The 24,860-nt window shown below is 41.0% G+C and overlaps 1 protein-coding gene across 6 annotated transcripts in view; it reads left to right on the top strand.

The window, feature by feature from the left end:
• Window positions 1–24,860, top strand: part of ntm (neurotrimin) — a 136,505-nt gene that overhangs the window by 88,638 nt on the left and 23,007 nt on the right. For 3 of the 6 annotated variants that reach the window (XM_054754288.1, XM_054754291.1, XM_054754289.1), the window contains exon 1: window positions 6,240–6,484. In XM_054754288.1, coding sequence (XP_054610263.1) covers window positions 6,312–6,484 — 173 coding nt within the window. In that variant the 5' untranslated portion in view covers window positions 6,240–6,311. Of the gene's footprint in view, window positions 1–6,239; window positions 6,485–24,860 lie in introns of those variants that run through there. The other 3 variants (XM_054754293.1, XM_054754290.1, XM_054754292.1) reach the window with 2 other exon arrangements.

Genomic DNA, 24,860 nt, shown 5'->3' with positions numbered 1-24,860 from the left:
GAATTGTGCCATGGAGTGTCTTAGAATAGTCAACTATTCGACAGTTTGATTTAGAGGAGTCTGATTTGACTATTAGATAAAAATGTCACGTGATCAAGACTGTACCATTCTGACTACATGGGGGTGGCCACGGCTGCTGCCGAGCGTACATTTCTACAAAGAATGTGTATGTTATGTTTTATTTATGTCTAATATGTCTTATTTTCTGTTATTATGGCTATTATATTTGGTAATATGAGTGTAAAGGTGACTATGGTCGTGTTATGTCATGCCTAGAGGGCTCTAATAATGTTGAAAACCATATTTAGAAGGTCATAAACAGTAGGGATGAGCCGAATACTGGTTGTAGACGAGCATCCGTTATGGATAATGCATTTTTGACGAACACGAGCATGAAACGAGTACAGCCCGTCATTATCCGTAATCGTGATGATGGAAAATCCTCATTATATATTCACTCTGTGATTGGCCAGTCACACACAGTGACCGCCCCTCCCTAGACATATCCACAAATACACAGCAACATAGCATCTCAGCTAACAGCGGTGCACTAAACACATTGAAATAGCATGCTAACAATATAATAAATTGGTGGCAATGCTTACTAGGCTAACTTAGCTCAGCAGTTAGTGACCATCTTGGCGGCTGGATACTTAAGGCACACAAGGCATGCAATATCACGGTGCAAACAGCGTCCAGCATCGAATGAATGAGAAATAACCAGGTTACTCACGTTTATACAGCAGATGCACACCGTTAGTTGAACATCAAAAACAAGGTCCGTGTTACGACAACTCTCAAGCTCCGCGGCTGCCCTGGTGCATTCATGTACCCATCTCGCGTCATAATTGGGAGCTACGTTTAATCGCATGTTAAAACAGTCTTTATACAATTTTTTAAAAGTGTTTTTTAAATATATTGTCTTTCCAATTTACACCTAAGTGTGATTTAAACAAGAATAGCAACCAAAAAAAATGAGATGCAGCTCGCAGGTAAGTGCTACTATTTGATCTGTCTTTAGAACAGGCTGGCAAGCGACTCATGTGGTCCTTAAGGGGCACTTGGTACCCGCAGGCACATACGCGCATAAAAAAGACGTTCATGATGTTCGGAGTGTCCGTGAATGCATCTCGCGGTCTGTCAACTAGTGTACATATTTAAGCCCCGCATGTTTCCTGTTAGACCACGCCCACTTCATATTTATGCCCCGCCTATTCCGAGTACAGATACGGATACAGATCATTTAGATGGGTGAACAGATACAGATACAGGTACAGGTGTACTCGCTCATCCCTAATAAACAGGTTTTCTATGCTCTAACTACGAAAGTAGTAGTAGTAAGGAATCCTACTTTGCAGAAATTCACTTATCATGGTCACATCTGGAACCAATTAGCCCTGATAAACAAGGATTACTGTATTTGCTTTTTCAACTTATTGTGGAAGTCTGGCTGATTATAATTGAATGCTTTGACGATATGAGCTTTGTGTTGCTCGTATGCAGCGCAACCTTAAAAGTCACATCAGGCTTTTAGTCTAAAAAATTGCTATGGAAAGCCTGATGTGACGCATTTGTAGTAGCAAAAATGGTGGTCTGTTTTACATCCCCCATAATTTTCCCTTAAGTAGAAAGAAATGGGTCTGAGTTCGTACGGGTTAATACAAAGATACTAGACGCAAGAAACACACAGCCTGTGCCGAAAACTGTGTTTCAGTATAATGTGGATCATCACCATGAGCTCACAGCATGCTAAATATTTAATATCTTAATAGTTGGTCCCACAAATCCTGCATGGGAGAGGAATTTTACTGTGATTTAAAGTACTCCTCCATTTGTAACCGCTTCTTGTTATTGCTCTGAGACTCAGAGATACCATCTGACGCTGATGTGCATTTCCAGGTTGCATCTATTTGTCCAAAAGACACAAGCAATTTGTCTTGTGTATTCTGTAACTAGTTATTAGCATTGTATTTAGGAGGAATGGTTGGTGAGTGTTGAGAGCGCAGGTAAATGAAAACACACTTCTGTGTGGATTTCCTAAACTAAACAAGTTATTCCTAGCTGTGTGTAATTCACCCTGCAGATGATGGGTTTTATAGCCTTTTTTCCTGTATTCTATCCACAGGGGATCTGTAAATCTATCAAAGAGAGAGTCAATTCCATTGCCTGTGCTGGAATCTAATTTGCTTTAGGTGCCAATGGTGCATCAAATGTCATTGCTGGTGCTTGTGGTTCGGGGCAGTGCAGCATGCCTTCACAACACTGGGCCTGAGCCTGGGTGTAAATCCCACCTGTCCCACATGAGGTGCTCCACCAACCACAGTAATCCATTATCCAACAATATTTAGGGGGATAATGAATTTCTTGTCATTATTTTGCTCTGGAAGAGCAAAGTTCCCCATTTTAGGGTCCACAGTCTTTGTAAAGATGTTGCTATATACTTTTAAAAAACGTTTGTGGAAAATAACCATGAAATTGTGACACCTGTAATAATATGTTACTGCAGTTTAAGGGATAGTTTGGATTTTTTGACATGAAGTTCTATGACATCCCTATCAGCAGTGGACTATTTCAACAGTGACCCCCCCCAATTTGGTCTCACGAGTCCAGTTCTGGTCGGATTTCCGTGACGCTTAGTTGCTTAGTTGGGTCATTTAAGTAAAGAGTTTGGCTTCTCAAAACAATATGCGTTCAAAAGAGTAATAATGGTTTGCGTTGAAAATTTACGCCAAAGCGTTGCCCTGGTTTTCATGCATTTTCCGGTTAGCGTACAATATTACATGCATCTTGTTGTGTTATTAATATACTGCATAAGTGAAGTCCGAGGTGTAGAGGGTGAAGAGGAAAGGGGAGAGCACCGTACCCTGAGGGGCACCTGTGCTGCAGAGTACCATGTCAGACACACAGTGACGGAGCCTCACATACTGTGGTCTGTTGGTGAGGTAGTCTATAACCCATGCAGTCTGGTGTTGGTCTACTCCCACACTCTCCATCTTCACTCTGAGTAGTGACGGCTGGATGGTGTTAAAGGCCCTGGAGAAGTAAAAAAAACATGACCCTCACAGCGCTCCCGCTGTCCTCCAGGTGTAGCAGTGATCTGTGCAGCAGGTAGATCACTGCGTCGTCCACTCCGATCCCAGACCGGTAAGCAAACTGCAGGGGGTCCAGCTGAGTGCCCACCAGGGCACAGGGTAGGAGGCATCAGGGAAGAACCTGGACATGTTGGAGAGACTATGCTTCTTAGCTGGCCTGGGAACACCTCAGGATCCACTGGGAGGAGCTGGACGAAGCAGCCGGAGAGAAGGAAGCTGGGCTTCTCATCTTCGGCTGCTGTCCATGCAACCCAACCTCGGATAAAGATGGATGGATGGATGCAATATTGGCCAGCCGATATTATCGGACATCCCTAATTATTATATATTTAATAATAGCCAAAGAGCTCAATTTTTATCTTATCTGACCACATCACTTTTTTCCAAGCCTTCTGTGAATCATTGAGGTGTTGGTTGTCAAACTTCAGATGGGTCTCTACATGTGCCTTCTTGAGCAGGGGGATCTTGCCGGCACTGCAGGGTCTCAATCCATTACAACGGAGGGGATTACCATTATTTTTCTTGGTGACTTTGGCCCCACGACTATTGAGATCATTAACAAGGTCCTCTCGTGTAATTCTGGACTGATCCCTCACCTTTCTCAGAATCATCCTTATGCCACCAGGTGAAATCTTGCATGGAGCTCCAGAGTGAGGGCTATTGACTGTTATCTTGTATATCTTCCATATATGAGTTATTACCTCTTTATCGCCAAGCTTCTTGCTGAGGACACAGGACTAATTTGTGTGTTTCATGGGCACATGAATGATCTGAGGGGGCCAGCATACTTGCTGGGTGGTCAGGGATCAAATACTTATTTTGCCAATCTAATACAAATTAATTGATCACCTTTATTTCATGTTATTTTTTTCCGTCTCTTAAAATGAATCTACGAAAAAAATATGGACTATGGTGTAAGGGGGTTAAATGAACAAAATCAGCATTGCATGTAAGATGAAGGCATTTACTGTACATGTGAGACAGGAAACAATCCAGCAATCAACACATACAGTACACCTCCCTGCCGTCCCTTCAGAGCTGTTCAGCACCTGGTATTGTGGTCTCAAACCTCATTTCCTGTATTCATCCTTGACAGCTTAATTGGTGAGTAGGAAAAGGCTGCAGATCAGCGGCATGTATAGGCTGTGTGGCGGGGGAGCTGTCTGAAGGTATAGCACAGCAAGCAAGTGACAGGACTGCATAGGTTCCCACAGGGAACCTGCGAGGTTGTCATAGCACTCATTCTTAAGTGCAGTCTTCTCCTCTTAACCCTGCTCTCAGCTAGAATCAACCTGCTTGCTTTTCCTTCTCCTCTCATGATTTGCCGTTGCATGGTGCATTTTTTCAATGTTAACTATTTGTCATTTGGAGCTTTAACTCCCACATTTATTGGCTGGATCCACTCCAGGGGCTTTTATGGGATGCTTTCACCCAGGGTATATGGCTTCGGAAGTTGGAAAGGAAGCACACGATGAGTAAATTGTAACTTCAGCATATAACAACATGTGTATGTTCAAGGATTAACAATCCTAAAGACCTTGAATATCCAACCGTGAACATACTCTAAGTAGCCAAACAGCACGATTTCTAAAATGTTTGGCTTTACCTTTAGATTTAGAGGAATGCATTGTGTTGGGTTTGTTCACTTATTTGTAACGCGTATCCTTTATTGTTGTTGGGTTGTGTTGATACACTTTAGTTGTTATCTTGACGCCACCATCCAGCACAATGGTGGATTTGTGGGTGTGCCATAGTTGAAGAGGATTATCATGTGACCCACTGGCGTAAAGCTGTTGGATGAGTTAATCTTCTGTATGGAGCTTCTCTTCACAGTATGTGTACATCTCTCATATTTTACAGCACAAGGTGGAGGAGTGATATGAATTGACTTATCACGTGCAAACACACAGGCCACATTCATTGCGGTAGTTCTGGAAATGTTTTTATTCATAACTTGATTGGAAAAACAACTACCAGATAGCGTGCCGCGTGTACGACTGATTTTGCAACGCCCAAATGAAGGAAACTACTGTGAAATAGGTGACAAGAAATAATGCAAAAAGCACAGTAATCGCGGTATACGATCGTGATAACTTCCATATTTCCATTTCCGACAATTCCTAAAAAATTGTATCCAAATCCATTCAGAACTTTTCAAGTTATTTTGAACACAAACAAACAGATAAAAATATAACCTCCGTGAATGATTAAAATGCTAACAAGCCCACATTCTTGTCTGTCGCAACCAACACGTTTTCATAATGTCAATAAAGATTTTGACCTCAAGTGTGCAGGAATAAACCAAAACCATGAACAATATCAAATGACAGCAGTGTTTTCTGAATTAGGGATATGTACATTCAAAAACAATTGCGTAACAATAACTGTCTGCTGCAAAAGAATGCTTACTGAGCAACCGGTGTTGCCAGCATAGATTCTATTGGTACTTTGGTATGATATACAGTACACAACATACTGTAGGTAGTATATAAACAACAAGCTCCCTGTGTAGACATTTTTATAAATCATTGTATCATTGTCGTATACTGCATATATTTCACTGATTGTGCGTTGTAGTATGGTCATTTCATGTACCACAAGGTTTTTTAGTAAAAGCATTTTATAATTCATACACAATGAAAGGATGATTCATGAGATGTATTCCATTGTAACCTCCATGCATGTTCAAATAAAACTAAACCAAACCAAACCAAACCAATAGCTTAGGCCCTTTATAAAGCATAGGCTTCTAGCACAGGCACTTTGTAAACTATACATTGTAGCATAGGTGCTCTTTAAACAATATCTTACGTTCCGGGATTACCAGCGAATGCCCAAAAACCGTGATTAATTGAGACGCCCGTGAAAATGTATATTTTTGGTGTTTCAGGACTCATCTTCCCCTAATTAGTTCTCAACTCGCTCACTTGCTGTAATATGGTTACGTTATTCTCAGTTATTGATATTGCTCAACAATTTTATCTTATTTTTTGCCTAAATTATTCTTATAAATTAAGTAAATAACTAGCAAGTGGGTGTTGGGCAATGCAGCCGGAGAAGGGTTTGTGTCTCTCCTCTATTACATCGCAGTGACCTGGCAACAAGATTTGGATTAAGTCTAATGACTTGGGGGTAAATAAGCTCCAGGGGAACGTTGACAGGGCTAATGCCGGCTTGTTTCACATGGGTCTTTTTCCACACCTCTGAAGGCTGAAGATAATGTCTGTCTGGGGACACTTTGTCGCCTTTTCCAAATGCACAGCACTTCTCTCTCTGAGGATCTTGCTTCTTGTGCCTGCAGGGTTGCCTGTCCACAGTCAAGGCGATTCTCTATCCGACAACAAAGTGATGGACAATATTACCGTTCGACAAGGAGAGACATTAATTCTCAGGTGAGTTTCCACATTTGTGTTTTTAATATAGTTTCCTCCTGCTGCTGCTGTCAAAAGCTTAAATTCAGAGTTGAGTATATTCAGTATCTCATGGGCAAATGGGATTATTTATAGTGAGAGACATGATTGAAATGCGCTGTTTTGTCATGTTCATGCTGCTGAATAATGTTGGGGGATTTCAAAAGGATTAGTTTTTCAAACCCAGTCAATTCACAAGCGATATTCTTTTGCTGCTTTTAACGAGAGAGCCTCGACTGTTTTAATTGTTGTGTGACTGTGCAGAACTACAGAACACCTGTGTTTGGGGCGATTTAAGCCGAACACTAAAGTCTGTTGAGGACTGTTGGGGAAAGCTACAGGTAGGGAAAAAGTCCATCTTGAAATACAGTGGGCTGACAGGCCATTATATTCTATTAGATGGTCAACAGTGACCTTTTCCCTCCTCTGGGTTCGCTACTGGACATAGAATAGAGATGTGCGAGTCATGACCGAGTTGTTAAAAACCGGCCCGTTTTTTTTTTTTACTGAAACTGGACTCACGGGTTCTCGTCTCCATTAACTTGTTCACTTACTCGCTAAATTATAAAAGGAAACTAGTTAACGTGTCACTAATTGTGCAGCTTTTACTCTAACTCCTTGCTTTTCAAATATTGGGGCAGGGCCCCCTTTGGGGGCGTGGTGAGGTATTGGAGGTGCGAGACTGCAAGGGCGTTATGCTGTATGCTACTGTATATACAGTGTTCCCTCATTTATCGTAGGGGATAGGTTTCCAAAATAACCTCGGACACAAGAAATGATTAAGTCACTCACGCATACTTCACTGCTGTGATGGTGCCTTTCCGTACTGTAGTGTTTTTGTATCCTTGTTAAAACACATTGCTGCAGTACTTCTCCTGTTGCAGTCCTCCTCCTTCTAGCGAGCAAGCAAGCTAGCGATGACACAGGAGACACGGCAGGGGGGCACGGAGGAGATTGATTGACAAAGGTCTACAGCCAATCAGGACGCAGAAAACAATGGGCGGTGCAGAGAGACGAGAGAGGGAAGAGAGAGACACTCCACTTCTCACAATGCAATTCTTCTTAAAGGGCCATGCTCGGCCTGTAACAGCGTGCAAAAAAATCAACAAAACCAACAACCAATCCGCAAAAGGTGACCCGCGATAGAGCGAGGGAACGCTGTATCATATTCTGCCTGTCTTATTTGACATCCATAATACTATTTCTGGTTCCAACAACAAAACATAAGCATTCAACTGACCGGGCCATATTTGCCACAGGCAGTCAAACACAGCACAAGTTGCTTTGCTTAGAGTCCACTTTGGTTTGAGCTGGATCCCGCTCTTTATCAACAATGCAAACTGCATGTGAGTGATATATTTGCCTTTCATTGATTTCCAAACGCACAGCCATTTAGCATGATAGGCATCCTTGCCTATTTCTTCTTGGAAGTAATTTCCCTGTCATCATGTATAATTGCTCAGCCTAGTGTTGGCACACACACATTCTGATGGCGCTCACCTAGGTAGCTGCACTCTGTGCACTCCGAGGCGGCTTAAGGAGACTATTTTTGGTTGTCTTTAAGGCCGCCTTGATCGCAATCTTAACATATCACATAATCACTTAATAATAATAATCACATAATATTTATGTCTTACTTTTTCTTACTTTTATCATTTGAAAGTATTTTCTATCCACACAAAAACATCACAATCTGGAAGATTTTTTATTTCAGTTGGGATGCTGGGAGAAAAATCTGAAAAATCTGGAAAATTTGGCAAGTCTTGTAAGGGTCTGTTTTGTTACCCGCATAATCTTTGTGGTACATTTACATTGTGTGTGTAGGCATTTGGGTTGATAAGCTCCTGTTGGTTTTTGATGTGTAATGATGTGTGATGATGATGATAAGTAAGAGCGTAAATATCAAGCTTATTTGCTGCTTATAAAGAACAATTCCTCCTCCTATTTTTCCCCATACAACTAATAAAATGGTAGAGGAAACGCTGATATTGTCGCTGTCAATTAGATCATTGTTATAGCCCACCAAGCTACTTTTTTCATAAAAGGCGACTAGAGGAGGCCCACATGGACAACAGGGGGCCGGATGCCTTCAGGTGGCACTGAGAGCATCATTAAAAAACGGCATATCCCCAATAATGTCTTCTGGTTCAGATGACTTCTGGATGCTTTCAACTCAGCCAGCTTTGCCCTGAATTAGGCAGCAGTGATGCTGTTTTGGAGTCTTGACGGAAGATCTAAACCACAGATAACGACAGACCTTGACTTGCTGATGGTGACTCTATTGAAGGCCATCATACTACGGTGAAGAAGGCAACGGAGAAACTCTTCTTCTAATCTTATCTCCAAGAACAATCATGGGTAATAGTCACATTTCAGTGGCATGGTATGATCACCTACGTCTCTGGATAAAGATACAGTATGTGTCCGGAGTGCCTACGGCGATTCCTTTTAAAGATTCGGAGAAGATGACCACAATGCCGATGAGGATGTTGAACCCGCTTACAGGTGCAAGAGAGGAGAAGAAAGTAAAGGACCTCCGTTCCTTCTACCTTTAAGGGAAACAGGAGGTATTTAACAAACAAAGTCGATGAGCTCGACGTACTGATGTGGATGTTTCTTGTGTCTAACGGATGGTACACGCTGACTTCACAAATGTCAGACGGTAGGGGTGGACAGAGACATCATTCTCGTGGTAAAAAGAAGGGAGGCAGGATTATTATCATATTGTGAAGGAAAATTAGCCTCACTGCGTTTAGTGATTAAGATTGCAGACAAGTCCAAACATCTATGTGGTTTGATCTGACAAATCTTAAGTAACTCTGATCAAATGTAGATCAACTTGGACAACTATTCAACTTCAATGGAAAAACAGCCACTTCCACTTACAATAATAATAACGCCCCATTCTCGCGATACAGCTTTTCTCCAAATGGGAGATGTCGTCACGTTTTCATCTTGCGACATCTCGTGGGACGAGACACCCCTGGTAGCGACACATTGCATTAATCTCAAAATGGCCGACATTAGATGTTCTACAGCCGTCACATTCCTTCCCTCACACCTCACTAAAAATAATCACGTACTGATCAGTGTTAATTTCCACCCTGCAATATTCTTTGAACATGAAGTTTTTGATAGTGTCCACATAGTGTCCACACTGTTTATTTGTGTCTGTTTTGATTTCCCCCTGCATGACTGATAGTGATGATATCGTAGTAATGAAAAAAGTATCTTGCATGGTGTTCTCTTCACCTTTAGTGCAAATGCAATTTGTTGTAATTTGGTATTTCCGCCATCAATTTGTTGTATTATTTGAAGGACTGGGCTCTTTTAAAATTGAAAGGGGAATCATGTACTGTAAGCATGCACTTTGTATGAAATGTACACAAACGAATGTGTTTGATGTATTTTTTTAAGAGCATAAATAACACGACTAGTTTAGCGACGAAGTACATCAGTGATACCAAGTGGAATTGAATGTGCGGTGTGAGTCATCTGGCTTCATTTCAACGCATCCGGATTTCAGTCTCCAGCTGTCACTGTCTCCCATTGTGGTTATGTTTTGTGGCTAAAATGGAAAACAGAAACACATTGCAATGCTGCGCATAGCTCCCTCACACCAGAAAGCAGTGTTCAGCACCGCATAGGCGAATGAGAGTGACAAGTCGAACTTGTAATGGCTCTTTCAAGCCTAAATTGATCCACACATTTTGTTGGCTACTTTCCTTTGCTTTGCTTTGTAGTGTGGAGGGCCCACACACACACACACACACACACACACACACACACACACGCACATTGGTTATACGTGCATTTCACTATGGGAACATGCCGTTATATTTAGGCTACAGGCTCAATTCATTTTATAAGTCTGTTTTTTGTCAAAAACATATTTGTTTTGATAATTTTTTATTGAATATTAATTTTAATGTAATATTTTAAGTAAGACAGCAAGATAAATAATTAAATATAAAAATGTTTCATCCATCATCCATCTTCTATGCCGCTCATCCTCATTAGGGTAGCGGGTATGATGGAGCCTACCCCAGCTGACTTAGGGCGAGAGGCGGGGTACAACCTGAACTGGTCGCCAGCCAATCGCAGCGCACATATGACAAGCAATCATTCAATCATTCATACCTATTGACGATTTAGAGTCGCCAATTAACCTAAAATGCATTTTTTGGAATGTGGGAGGAAACCGGAGTAAACCCACACACGCACGACGAGAAGATGCAAACTTGAGATTGTTCCCCAATGTTTCATAGTATGATCAAAAGAAAGAATGAAATTACAGTTGTCGTCAGTTTGGGCATGGTGGGCACTGATGGGCATGAATGTCATTTTAATTTGGGGGTTTTAATGATTTTTAATATTTCTTATTGCAGGGTGAAATGGTTAACAATGTGCAGTAACCCCTCGTTTATCTCAGTTAATTGGCTCCAGGCATGACCGTGATAAGTGAATTTCCGAAAAATAGGATTTCTTGTTTATGAATGGAATATTTTAAAGAGATAGAAAACCTTATGGCCTTCGAAATACACTTTTTAGCATTATTAGCGCCCTCTATACATTAAATAACACTCCTGTAGTCACCTTTACACTCGTATCACCCAATATAGTAGACAAAATAATAGTAAATAAGCCATTTAAAACATACGTAATACTTGTGCTCGTGTGTGTTACTTAAAAGACCCTCCCAATGGGACCTGAAAGAGGGATGGATAGGAAGTGACATCAGGATTCAGAGTTGAGTTTCAGCCCATGTTTTTATTTGTATTATTGTTTATTAGGGATTATTGTACCTGTTATGAGGTCATTCAAACATGTAATAAAAGCATGTTGTTCTGGCGATCAAGTCTGGTCCTTGTGTCTCACCAAACATTACAGTGACACTACTGATCACACCTAGTAACCAATGTAGAGTACTATATTCACAATTTTAACGTATCTTCTGAATGCCTTATATTAGTATTTTCGTTCATTTAGTCATGTTTATGCATGAAAATGGTTAAGTTTGGCAAACATTTGTTTTAATATGCATATTTTTTTTAATTAATAGGCCGTATTCAACTAGGAAACAGCATGATTTATTAATGAATATACTTTTGAAAAGCCATGACAGAGTGAAGTCACAAAATTCAAACCGCAAAGTAGCGAGGGACAACTGTACACATTCAATGATTTTTAAAACCAACGATCACTCAGAGTCAGCTGGGATAGGCTCACCTGTGATTGTGATGAGAACAAGTTGAAAGTAAGTAAGTGACAAGTAAGAAAATGGGTGGATGGATTTTCTATAATCCACACAAAGTACAAATTATACATACAGGCTCAAGTGCACGCATACAGTACATCTCCCTTGGTATAAGTAGTGCTGAAGGTTCGAGAATGTCTTTTAACTTGACAAGGCCAAACCCTATTAACGTCTTGCTAATCACCATGATTGACTGCAGGTAGTGTCTCTTTGTCAGCATGAAAAGGATTTGTTTGACAGCACTTTCTGGATCAACCAATACTCAGGACAATGGGGAAGTCCAATGATGATCTAAGTAGGATAACTGTAGATTTATGCATGCTGGGATAGTCTTTTGGAGCCATCTGTGAACAATTGCAGGTTCTAAGATCATCGATTCAAACAATTGTCTGTAAGGTCTGGAAGAAAACAAAAACTGTCACCCTCGAATGAAAGGAAATGGGTTAGGATGCTCAGGAGCAACCCAAGGATCAAGCCTGCCGACAACTGTCACAGTCCACGTTGAAGCTTTTTCCTTTTTTTTTCGAATTCATGCGCTGTCAGTATGTTAATGGTGTACACCAGGTGATATCATGAATTTCTTTGTACTAGGAAAGCTACATCTGCACACTGAAATGTGAGTAAAAGTACAGCTCTCAAGTTGAACAGACATGCTGTTAGTCAAGTTGTCATGCAGCTGTTCTAAGGAAACTATGTAAGTATAGGTTTGCAAGTCAGAATCTTCATCTTGCATTTCTTGTCCACTTTGCGGCATGTTTGTAACAATGCCGCAATGTTACGATCCGAGCTCAGTATAGAGTGGTCCGGTACAGATCTCCTCCACCTAGTAGTGTGTCCATTCATTGTGTCCCGTGTCCATTCCCATACTATCATGAGGGTAACCTTGTATGTATGCCTGTTTGAAATAAACCAAATGAACTGAAGCCAGTTTTACCCATTATGAGTGTTTCTAAACTTCTGACCACAACTGTACATACACAGAAGAAATAGCTATGGTTTATTATTAATCAGGCTCTTCTCTCAGCACCCTCCAATGTCCACAAGGCATTTTTCTGGATGCTTTGTTTTCTCTTATCGCAGTGTAGCAGTCAGAACAAATCTACAACAATGTCATGATTTAATGTACAAAACAGTAATTGAACTTTAACACACTAATAAGACCCGACACTTGTGACAGACACAAGGGCTTGAAAGGAACAGCGTCAGTTGTTGGAGAAAGAGAAGAGGGAAGGGCTGATGAGACACAAATATCCACGGCAAGGCGCAGAGATTATGACGAGGCACAGAGTCAGGCAAACGAACATTAAACCAGTTCTTCACTCAAGCTTTTGAGGAGCTACCATCTTTACTGCTATGTAGCCCTGAGGCCTGTACTAAGCGGGATTTCTTTTTATCGAGATAATTTTGCGGCTTAACTTCGGATTTGCAGTCCTACGAAGTTGCTTCATGAAGTTGCTCCACTTCACTTCATCACCATGGTAACCAATGCAGTAAGGCCTATAAAGGCATCGCCTACTGACCAATCAGTTCTCTCTAAAAAATTACCTCGCCACCTATCAAGGATCCCGTTGAGATCCGTTCATGGATCACAAGATGGTCTCTTAGAAGAGCAAGGCTTTTCCGGGACCGGCAAAACCCCGTTGCTTTTCCCAATTATTTTCTTTACAAAAGGAACAGCTTCTTGGTGGAGGTATTGACTTTCCTCTTTCAGCTTCTGGTGCCATATGTTTCCAATTAGACACGGCAAAGCATTGCGCTTGTCAGTGCCACTGATGATCTGGATTGTGCTGAGTTTCTTCGCCCACTGGTCTTGCTGTCAGAGACAAAATCAAGGCACAATTTGGAAAGCCTTCCCGCTCCTGTTCAATTAGAATTGGATATGAGACAAGTCCAATGAGGCTACTTATAAATGAGACCACTGGTGCAGCTCTTTTCCCCGTGTGCAGAACACCACCATTAGCCAATTATTCATCCATTCACAAATTTTCTATACTGCATGTCCTCATTTGGAGAAGGGGTATACTTTGGACTGCTCGCCAGTCAATCACAGGGCACATGTAGACACCCTCCTTCATTTATCCCCCATTGTAGTCCCTTCTTTTTGTTGGCTTTGTTGGGACTCCACTGCCCATGATCTTCCAGGGTGTCTACTTCCGTTGGAAATTGCATTTTGACAGCATGCATTGGTGTTGACACGAAACCCCATGGCTGAAGATGCATCTTTTCTCTCTCTTCTCTTTACCTGCCCACTTTGACGCATTGGCCCAGGATGAAGGCTTTTGCACATGAAGACCTTCCTCAACAGGAACAGAAGTTTACTGCGAGCACCAAAGATAACGTTAAGATAATGTTAGGATTTGTCAACCTGCCTCCCGGCACAACACCAAACACATGACATCCATTGCTAGGCCCGAATGAGACTGTTCAGCGCAACTACACCACATGAAGGACAGCAACATACTGAATCTGAATTGGACTGGATGAACTAATAACTGGGCAGTAGCAGCATACAAGTCATGTTCATGGTTTAGACGGCAACATCATAAAAATAACGTATATGGTTTAGAGCAGGGGTCGGCAACCTTTAGCATCAAAAGATCCATTTGGGCCCGTTTCCACCAAATTAAAACACACTTGGGGCCAGAAAACCAATTTGACAAAACCAATTTGACAAGCGCCACGGTTTCTCTCCGAGTTGACTAACCAGAAAGCACTCGCCCTTGCACGCCGGTGGAGAATTGCACGGCCCACGCCCACGCATCAGAATGGACGCATGAACCAGCTTGAGCCACAGCAGAAGGATGAAAGAGCCGCATGTGGCTTCGGAGCCGCGGGTTGCAGACTCCTGGTTTAGACAGCTGAGCTGAACAGTTCATGACTTTTGTTAGCAATATCATTATAGTATCTCCTGACGGTGAGGCTGACATACTGACAACTTGGACACCGTGCGGCCTAAAGCGATTTTAAATATGTAAAATAGCTCCAGGGCCATGTGCTTGCATTTTAAAGAAAGCACACAGATTTTTATAAAGGCCGGGTCAGATTCTACATTGCCTTGTAAAACTTCCAATGGTCTTCCAACCAAATGAAAGCCTGACATAATGAGCTTGAAATGTCACATTCAAAATATACAACATAAAGTAGCAAGGAATACTTCAGTACGGAATAAAAATAGGTTCTGGCTCTACTGTTCTCAGGCGTTACCAGTAGTCTGAGGTACCGTACTGTATTTTACTACAAAAAAGGGTTATGGTAATCCACGATGCTCGTTATCGAGAACATATAAAGATTCATAAAATCACAGATATTGGAATTGACTCTGTACAAAGCAAAAAATAAATGGTAAATGAAGTATTGAATACAGGAAGTGAGCAATTAGTAATTGCTATGAAACAAAGGAGTAGGATGAAGTAAGCTCTGCTTCTTCCTACTACTTTTCGGACATGAATTGTGAAACTGTAAAATATGATAAACTCTTATGCCTTGATAAATGAAATATGATTTAGCTGATATTGAAACCATGATTTAAAGAAATAATAATTTGCCTTTGATACTGCCTTAAAAATTATTGTTTTTTTTATTTTATAGGGTCATCTTATCCACTATAGTCATTTAATGTGTACTTGAAACACAAAATACCATAGCAGCATGATCTTCCATGTCGTTTCACGGCCTCAGAGACGGATTTAGAATCACACTGCCGATGTGAAATTTATGTCACCTAATGACAAGATGATAAAAATGTATTCTTTCAGCCATGCAATGATTGCAATAATTGGTTTATGTTGTACTCAAAAGTGGGATTTAAAATAAATTCCCATGACTTCTGAATGCTGTATTTTAGGACACATATGAGTAATATAAAATTGGATTGATATCTAAATTTCAGTGTTCTCAGCTCAGTGGTGATGAAACAGCCAGAGAGATAATCAAATAATTATACATCAGAAATATTATGCTTCATTATACTACTCTTTGATAAACACTGGCTCATTTTGTCCTCGACAAATGCAGATTACACTGTCTGAGGCCACATGTTGTTGTAATGTATTGTTCGATTTGATTAGCTCCAGGCTGTTGTCATGACATGTGCTACAATTGAATTCCCTGCGTAGACACATTTGGATTCTGCACACGTTTATTTCATCATTGGGTCATTCGAAATACAAATTGTAAATACAAATTGGCAGTGGAGAATGTGCATTCAAGGTAAATACACCAAGTAAATCAATATAAATCATGCGCACTAGTGATGGGAACCTCGATTCCTTTCACTGACTCGAGTTCTCATGAGTCACTCACTAAAGTGAATGAATTGGGTACTCGATTCACTCGAGTCACGCAACACAAAGCGCATGCCCGTCGAGCACCTGTGACGCAGTTGCTTTTTCCTCATTACCCGGTTTCCTTTTGTAAATTTAGCTACCAGTAGCAGGGGTGAGTAAGTGAACGAGTTAATGGAGACGAGCACCTGTGAGTCCCGATTCAGTAGAAAAAACGTATAAGTTTTAAATGACTCTTCCATGACTCACTCATCCCCGCCACACACATCACTGATTGTGGCCATCTTCTGTGTAAGCATGAAAGTGAATTTCCAGAGTGAGTTCCTGTTTGTTCAAAGAAAGAGACACACGGGAAAAGACAGAAACCCCGAAAGGCTTATGCTAAGGTTTGCTGCGTACGCTATGCATGCTCAGTTACTCCGCCCACTCCAAACCCTTGTGCGTAGTGTGATGTGTGGAAATGCAATCTTGAGCTAGCTGCACACAGTCCCTTGTTTTTTGGAAAATATCACACGCAGCGTTTTGGTTTTACATATTTAGTAGGAGGCAGGATTCAGTAAATTAACAACTGCCAGTCTCACATTAATGTTGCAAGATAAATATAAAAATAAACCATGTAAGCCGAGTGTTTCAAATGTAAATGCAATGCAGAAACAATCACATTGAAAATGCTAAAGGTAGTGACAGTATCAGCTTCTCATTAACCTCAAATTTCACATTCATGGGACAATCGTGGCGCCTGCTTTGATAGTGGTAATTTTACGTTTATTTAAAAGACCGATGACACTGAGAAAGGGTAAAATTAGCATGGACAGAAAATTTTCTATGAAATTACAGCAGATATAGTTACCTGAAGTTATTTGGTCTCAATTAACCCCTCACTCACTTTTGAACCCTTTGTCATTGTTAAAACCAGAAAAGGCTTTTTTCACCAGTAATTGGAAAAAAAAGGCAATGATTTTATGATAGAAAATTTCTTCTCTGTAGCCTTTCTTCACGGTTCTTGGGACCACGTTGATAACAGAGAAGCAGTCAATGATTACACAATTTAAATGTTTTTCAAACTGTATTAAAAAATAAGAGCACTATATTTAGTTGCAGCTCTGGACTCTACATCGACAAGGAAGATGGACGAAAAGCCCAGAATGAAAGTACACTGAGTACAGTATATACTGTAGCAGTTGCAACGCCCCTCTAGAAAGTGGAAGTTAAGTTTGTGTAGAAGTGAAAGTTAAGCTTCTGTAAGTGAGAAAATGCATCTATTCTGTGTCTCCCAGTATTCATATCAGTCATATGTACATGTTGTGGAACTCTGATTGTGCTATGGGAGTGTGTGCCAAGAAGGCCTTCTATGAGAAGCTATTACACTGAAAATGCACTGAGGTAACAGACTGAATCTAAAGGTGTAATGATAACATCTAGAAACATGCAATGTAATATAATATTTGCTGTGTTTGCTGTTTGTCTTAATGATGTTCCGTTCATTGAGAATGATCTTATAAACCATGCTGCTTGTTGGTCATCACTCGCTAGCCTCACTTATTCTGTAAAAAAAAAAAGTAATAAGTAATAAACAGTAATAAAACGCCACATTTCACTGTTGGAAACATTGGTGTAACTTTTGACATAATAATTCATGAGATTCCCCGTTACTGGAAAGCAGGAATGGCGTTAGTAACGGTTATTTTGAACACAGTTACTCCCAACACTGCAGTTCACCATTAATATGTAGAGAAGAAGAAGAAGCGGGTAATTATTAAGACCATAATTTACGGTAAGTAGAAATTATATTAATCAATTTGGGCCAGCACTACACTGTCATAATTCGCCCACTCAGAAACTAAGTATGCAGTATACAAAACATACATATTGAAGTGTACTGGTATAAACATTCAATCTGAGACATACAGTAGCATATGAATAATTCCTTTCTCATAAACAAGCGGGGCAAAAGTTTACTGTGAAAACCGTTCAGCCAAAGTCTCATAACTCACAATAGTGAAAAAAATGGGTCTCAAAACAGAAGATAGAGCAGTTCCAAAGCAGGAAAAAACACGGGATGAAAGGTCAAAGATCGGAACCAGAAGCCTTGCTAGCAAAGCATTTGGTAACCAGTTGAATGAATCATTATTAATTAAATCCGGTGGAAATGACCAGCTAATTATCCATGGTGACATAGATACTCTGCGCCATACCAGCTGTATACTGTATCTTAAAATGGTGTGTCGACAACCATCCATCCATTCTATCATTTATCCTCAGGGTCGCAGGGAGTTGGAGCCTATCCCTGCTGACTTTGGGTGAAAGGCAAACTACACCGTGCACAGGCACAGGGCACATGTAGACAGACCACCATTCACACTCACAGTTGGGTATGAGGGTGTATTCACACTAGGCCATTTGTACCATGCTAGACTTCCCCCTCCCTCTGGTGGTCCTTGCTGGCTTGCACTCACACTGAGCATTGTTGCTTTGGCCCATTTGTTCCTTTTGTCACCGTAATACACTGCTGTACTACTGCAGTTTATCTGACTTTGTGCATTATTTCCAGCCTTACTTTGAATTACTGTATTTATTTCTATTGGAGAAGATGGCGGCTGCGAATTACTCTCGACAAGAGTGATGACATTATTGACGTGTCTACTACAAACCTGAATGTAGTCACGGGTGAGCAAGTGCGGGTGGCTGTGGGTTTTACTAGTTGATTATTTTGAGTCTTTCCGTTTACAGGTGGTCCTCGGGTTATGAACGATTTCCATTCCTAGACTGTGATGTCTAGGATGAAATAATAAACTTTATCCTAAATGATGGCCGTGACAGCTGAGCGGTTAGGACCAAAAGAGCTTTTTATGATGATTTTATGGTCTATACGTTTAACCCAGGAGTAACGCCTTCTCTTGCCTGCTAGCCTCTGTAGTGCTAACCTGACGACCAGGCTAAAGGCTACACCGTGACTCTGATTCCACCTGTTCATCCACCATCATACATGATCATTTATTAGTAGTGAGTACCTATACATTTTATAGGGTGGTCTTTGAGGTAAATTTTGTCCAAAATTTTAATGAAAAAGTGAATCACATGAAAAAGGGGCGTTCGAAAACCAACGTTTGATTGTACTTGAGAAATAAATTATGAACAGGGACATTTTGGGGAGATTTCATTTAGATATATTCTAGAAAATGTTATATACTCTCAAGCGTGAAGTTGTTAGTTTACATGTTAATTAGATAGCCTGGAACTTTAAGCACACAAAAAACTGGCAAGCCTAAATTAGTATTTTCATAAGATGTCTGGCCCAGCCTTCTCATTAGCCTTGTCAGCCATCATCTCAAGTCCAGAGGGAGATCATCAGTGCACCAACCTCAGGTTGTTGTCATGGCACCATCAAGAGCTGACATTTAATGCCTTCCATAATGGTCTTTTTGTGCATTGAAAAGAAAAAAAATGGAAGGAGGAAGCGGAAAGTGTATTCACGTTTGTGGGTGGCAAAAATGGGCTAATTTAGGGTGCCTGTGTTACCAACAGAGCTGGAGAAGAATGACATGAGAGTCATCCCTCGCAATATCGTGGTTTAATGATCACTGTCTCGCTATATTGCGATTTTTTATAAATTAACTCATTGATAAATGATTGCTGTTTTGTGGTACTCGATGATCTACTGTTAGTCAAAATATATTGAAATACAAGTGACTTGTAGCAAGTAAGTTTTTGCCTTCTTAAGTTTAGAAGAAAAATACATTTGAGGCTAACTGGTTAATTTGCTAGCTTGTTAGCTTGCTAGCTAGCCACCGTCTCAAGTCCCTGCAGTATAAATTTTGCGCAATGTGATGTAAACATAGGGGTGTTATTTGATGTCTACAGGGCTCTAACAATCTTAAAAAACATATTTAGGAAGTATAAACACGTTTTCTATGATGTAACTACATCTTTGGGTGTGGCATGGCTCAGGTGGTGGAGTGGTCGTCTGCCAACCTGAAGGTGGCGGGTTCGATCAAAGTATCCTTGGGCAAGACACTGAACCCCCAGTTGCTCCTGATGCTGTGTCATCAGTAGGCAAACGTGCTAACAGTGTCATAGCGATTTGAGTGCCTTGAAGGTGGAGCTATACAAGTGAAAGACCACTTACTATTCAGCATCGCGGAAATTAATTTTTCGCGGCCGGTCCTCCAACCAACTGACCACTATAAACGAGGGATGATTGTATTTATGCAAGTTACACATTAGGTTTAGCTTTAGCTAGCTAATATGATCACAGTGCACATCCTAAGTGGATTGTGTCAACAGATTATGTTGTAATTGTGTTAATTAGGGCTATAACAGTGTGCGTATCTGTAGCGAACCGTTTGGTATGGGTCAAAGATTAAACGCTGTTCTGCAAAAATCTCCAGAAAAGAGGTTCATCAAGCCTTGGCAGTTGGTGCAACTAATTCCTATAGGTGTTCCAAGTTCTGGAGTACTTACTACCTCCTCTGTCTGCATAAAAACAGTGTTCAGAACATACTGTGGCACTATAACCTCATGAACATCAGTGTACTGGAGAAAGTGATTTATCGCTACAAAAATGGCAAGAAAAAAGGGAATTAACAATGGAAGAGAGACAGACCATCTTGACACTTAAAAATTGGAGTGTTGTAAAACTTTTGACCGGTAGTGGACATTTATACAGGAAAACGAAAAAAAAAGTATGCGGCCCTCAATGGAAAAGGTTTGGACACCCTCGGACTAGTGGATGGATTGAAGTTGGTTATACGTAGTGGAGAGACATTGAATCACAGTTTGATGCCTACCAGATTTAGAATAGAATATCCTTTATTGTTATTGAAAAACACAGCAGTTCTATCACGATTCAGGCAAATTGCAACAACGAGTAAAGTAACTAAATAATAATATATACTGAATTTTAAATAATACAGCTTCAACAAGTGCAATGCTCAATTAATTGAGTTAACGAAGTGCAGAGTAGATGGGCCCTGAAATACTTTTGTAATTAGATATGTCCATAACTAATTTTCCGTGGTTCAGAGCAGCCACAGCTCTGGGGAAAAAGCTGTTCTTGTTCCAGTGTTCTTGTGTGGCTAGGAAGGGCTTTGAAACGTTCGCCCGACGGCAGTAGTTCGAAGAAATGGTGCACTGTCTGGGGTCCTCACAGATGCTGGTTCCTTTCCTGTAGCACTGTGTGGTGTAGAGTTCCTTCAGGGCAGAGAGTTCAACGCGCTGTAGAGCCGTTCTGTCGGCTTTAGTGCAAAAAACTGACTGAACACGCCATTGCCCCATTTCTCCTCAGTGTGTTTGTTTATGTCTAATAAAACTCACCAAACGGCTTTCAATTTCAGATTAGGTTTATCTAGGGGTGTGACGAGACGAGACGATACAGGATATTGGTTGACAAAATGATATTTTGACATTACATTCAGTAGGCCTGTCAGGATAATCGATAAATCGGTTAATCGAATGATAAAAAAACAACAAAGTCGATAATTTTGCCGCCTCGATAAGTTGACATGTGCATGTATGCCTGTTTGTGTTTGTCGTCTTTCTGTTCCACACAGGCTGGATGACAAGAGGGTTCACTCTGCATGGGTCTGTGCGCATTGGTTCTATAGTGGAATGAACGGAGAGAGTGAACCCTCCTCTCATTCAGCCTCGTTGTCCCCCAGTACATGGAGGGGGGGCTACTAGTGAGTGGATACACAGACAGAGTGGTAGCAGTTAGCAAGTTAGCAAGCAAACGTTAATATGAATGAAGGCACAAAAGCCATGGTTTCTAAGCTGAATGCCACAGCTCCAGTGTGGCGGTGCAGCAGAGCCTTTGTCCCGACAGTCAAAGCTTACTGGCAAGGCGAGGGTGATCGGCAAAGTAAATATAAAACGTAACAGCGCAAAATGGTGCGTGCTCACAGACACTGTCGCTCGCTACATTGCAAAAGAAATGCAAACTTTCAATACGGTTGAAATGAACTGTTTGACAGACAGTACGAATTGCCTGGGAGAACTTACAGTACACGCGTATGTCACAAACAGCAAGTCCTGAACTGTTTGATTGATCGTTTTGAACATTTAATTTCACTTCAGCATACATCACATATCACAATTCATAATTCCACGTGTTCAGAAGGAGTAGGAAGAATCGTCACCTTTTAACCTCCCGAGGTCTTGTGGGTCAAGATCTCGTGACACCCCTTCATTCTACCATGTGATTGATGGAAGGAAAAATATACAATTTCGAGCGGCCTTCTCGGGAGGAGAGCCATCCCGTCGCATCATGGTTTCATCTGAAAATGTTTATTCCTCCTCTTCTCTTCAGCAACAATTATAGTTGTAATCCACCTCAAAGAAGGAAGGGGGTCTCATTTGATCTCCCATTTGAATAAGGTTCCCATGGCAATGCATCATGTCCTGGTTCGTCCTGGTCGTGGGGTTTTCCAGCTCATTAATACCTCTCCCACAGCCATGTTACGTCTGGCATCTCTTTGTATTAACATCCTACTGTTATGGTTGACTACATGGGTGAGACTTGTCGCCTGACCATCCCCAACTCTATCCTCTAACATATAGGACAATACTGTAGAAAGAACAACATTGATGTATTGATTAATAAGTGTATTATGTGGCCTCTCTCTTGGTTGTCCCTCAGTCTGATGATGATTGTCCTCATGTAGGTTGTCCTTTCCTGGTATGGGCCCGCAGATGTCTGTACGGTCCGATCATTGAGCGGCAGACACGGGTGCAGTGGGAGAAAGGGAATTATCCGGGGTTGTCCGAGTCAGCAGTGGAGACCTTCTTTCTCCTTCGTCTTGCATCTGTCACAGCTGCTCGACGTATCTCCTTAAAGTTTTCTGTGCCCGACTTGTAATCCTGGTCTGTCCAAAACATGGAGCTTGAGCTGTTTGGGTGTTTGGATGCCAGAGTGGCTGATGATGGAACACCTGCGGTCTTTGAATCTTTTGCGTGTTAGAGTGGTATGTGGTAGCATTAAAATATTTGGCTAATAAATTCCTTCACAGCACAATAAAACATCACATGCCGGGATCAAGTATGGCAAGCACTTCCAGATTGATTCATGAGTTCATAAGTGGTAGGGCGAGGATAGAAACATTTACCAATATGACTTATGCCCTCTGCTTCTTCAAGGTTCTTAGATGAAATACCCTATAAATGAAAATATGAAATTTCCCAGTAGTTGTGCTGACAAGAAAATACTTCACGGTTACAAGTGATATGGAGCTTATCTTTCGGCGAGACACAAGGAACACTCAAACTTTATTTCCCTCGCGGGGTTAATCAAGTATATCTGTCCATCTGTCACCAGCCATCTCTTACCTGTTAACCTTTGTGTAACATTACGCAATTACCAATTTATTGTGTACATTTACTCGAAAAAAAAAATGTACTGAAAACATTTTCCCAAGGTCAGGTCTGGATAGGATAACTGATGCACATAAAAACCCTGCATTTGCCATGTACCAATTACATTATGACCTTCAATTATGGATTTTGGTCTGCCGGTGCCAAGCAGCCATTTACCAGCGCAATACTGTAACAATAAACAGCAGATAAACAGCACTGATGAAAAGACTGAACAAAACCACCCACTTCTTTTGTGTTCCTGCTGTGGCCTATTAAAGTGCCCTGCTACCCATCCCGGTGGTCTTATTCTCTTTTGATTTGTATAATAATGGAAGACACAGGTGCCAGACAGATAAATACAAACACTTCACCAGTCTCGGACCAATCTGACATGGGAGTATTGTTTACCTCTGTCAAATACCATTTCTCTTCTTAGTTGGCTTATCGGCTCACTCGAATGAGAATCTGTGTATGCATCAATAGAGGTCAGAGGTAACTATACATACTGTACTTCATATTTGTGCATTATCACCCCAGATCATTTATGCTGATGTCCACACGAACTGGAGTATTTTTAAAAACTCAGATTTCTTGGCCTTTTGTCCACAAACAAGCAATGGTTTAGGGCACTGAAAGCTGAGCTCTTGGAAAACTCAGAGGTCAAAACCTTCTAAAACTATTTTTTTTTTTGCCTTTTTTTCCACTTTGGCAAGATCTGTGTGTTCGTGTGTTTTAGTAGTTTGTCTGCAACACTTGCCTTTCACTCTCTCACCAAAACACTTTATATTCAGTATATGAACAGAAAAAGGTCTTGGCCGAACAGTGAAGGGGCTCGATCCTGCTCGTTTCAGGGTCTTTTAAAATGATTTTGGATCCCAGTGGAGCACTGTAGTAAGTTTAATTTAATAAAATACTCCATTAATGTCAAGTTGTTTACAGGGTAAATCTGCATTCTTCTCCTCTTGGCTGACATGCCCCCTCAACCGGTTACAAGGTAAAGGTCATCAGCAAATCGTTCAGAAATATTGGATATTGGATATACAGCAATGCCTTGTTTATCGTGATTAATTGGTTCCAGACCTGACATTATATGTCATTATTAGAGCCCTCAAGACATGAACTAAACAGCTGTCTGTGAATTGGCGAGAGCAGAGGAGCAGTGACCGTGAGGTAGGTCTTTGGCTCCCTGAGAAAATAAAAATGTTCTCATTGCTGCCCTGCTCAGGTCTAGATACACAATTTTTACATCCAAAACAACACTTTCTGGCTGCCATTTCTGTGTGTGTGTATCCAGACCAATCGCCTGTTGTGATGTTTCCGTCTGAAAGTGCCTCCATAAGTTGTATTCCTTCGAAGCAGCGCTTACTTCGTTACCAAGTAAACACATTGGCTTCCCCACTGCATTTTTAAACCGTTCCTTTTTCTGAGTGGAATGATTATACAACATCTTCTATTGAAAACAAGAATTAGG

This window comes from Dunckerocampus dactyliophorus, chromosome 16 (genome assembly GCF_027744805.1).
Source record: "Dunckerocampus dactyliophorus isolate RoL2022-P2 chromosome 16, RoL_Ddac_1.1, whole genome shotgun sequence".
Taxonomy (NCBI): domain Eukaryota; kingdom Metazoa; phylum Chordata; class Actinopteri; order Syngnathiformes; family Syngnathidae; genus Dunckerocampus; species Dunckerocampus dactyliophorus.
The sequence above is the reverse complement of the archived record's forward strand: the minus strand, read 5'-3'. Positions and strand labels throughout refer to the sequence as shown.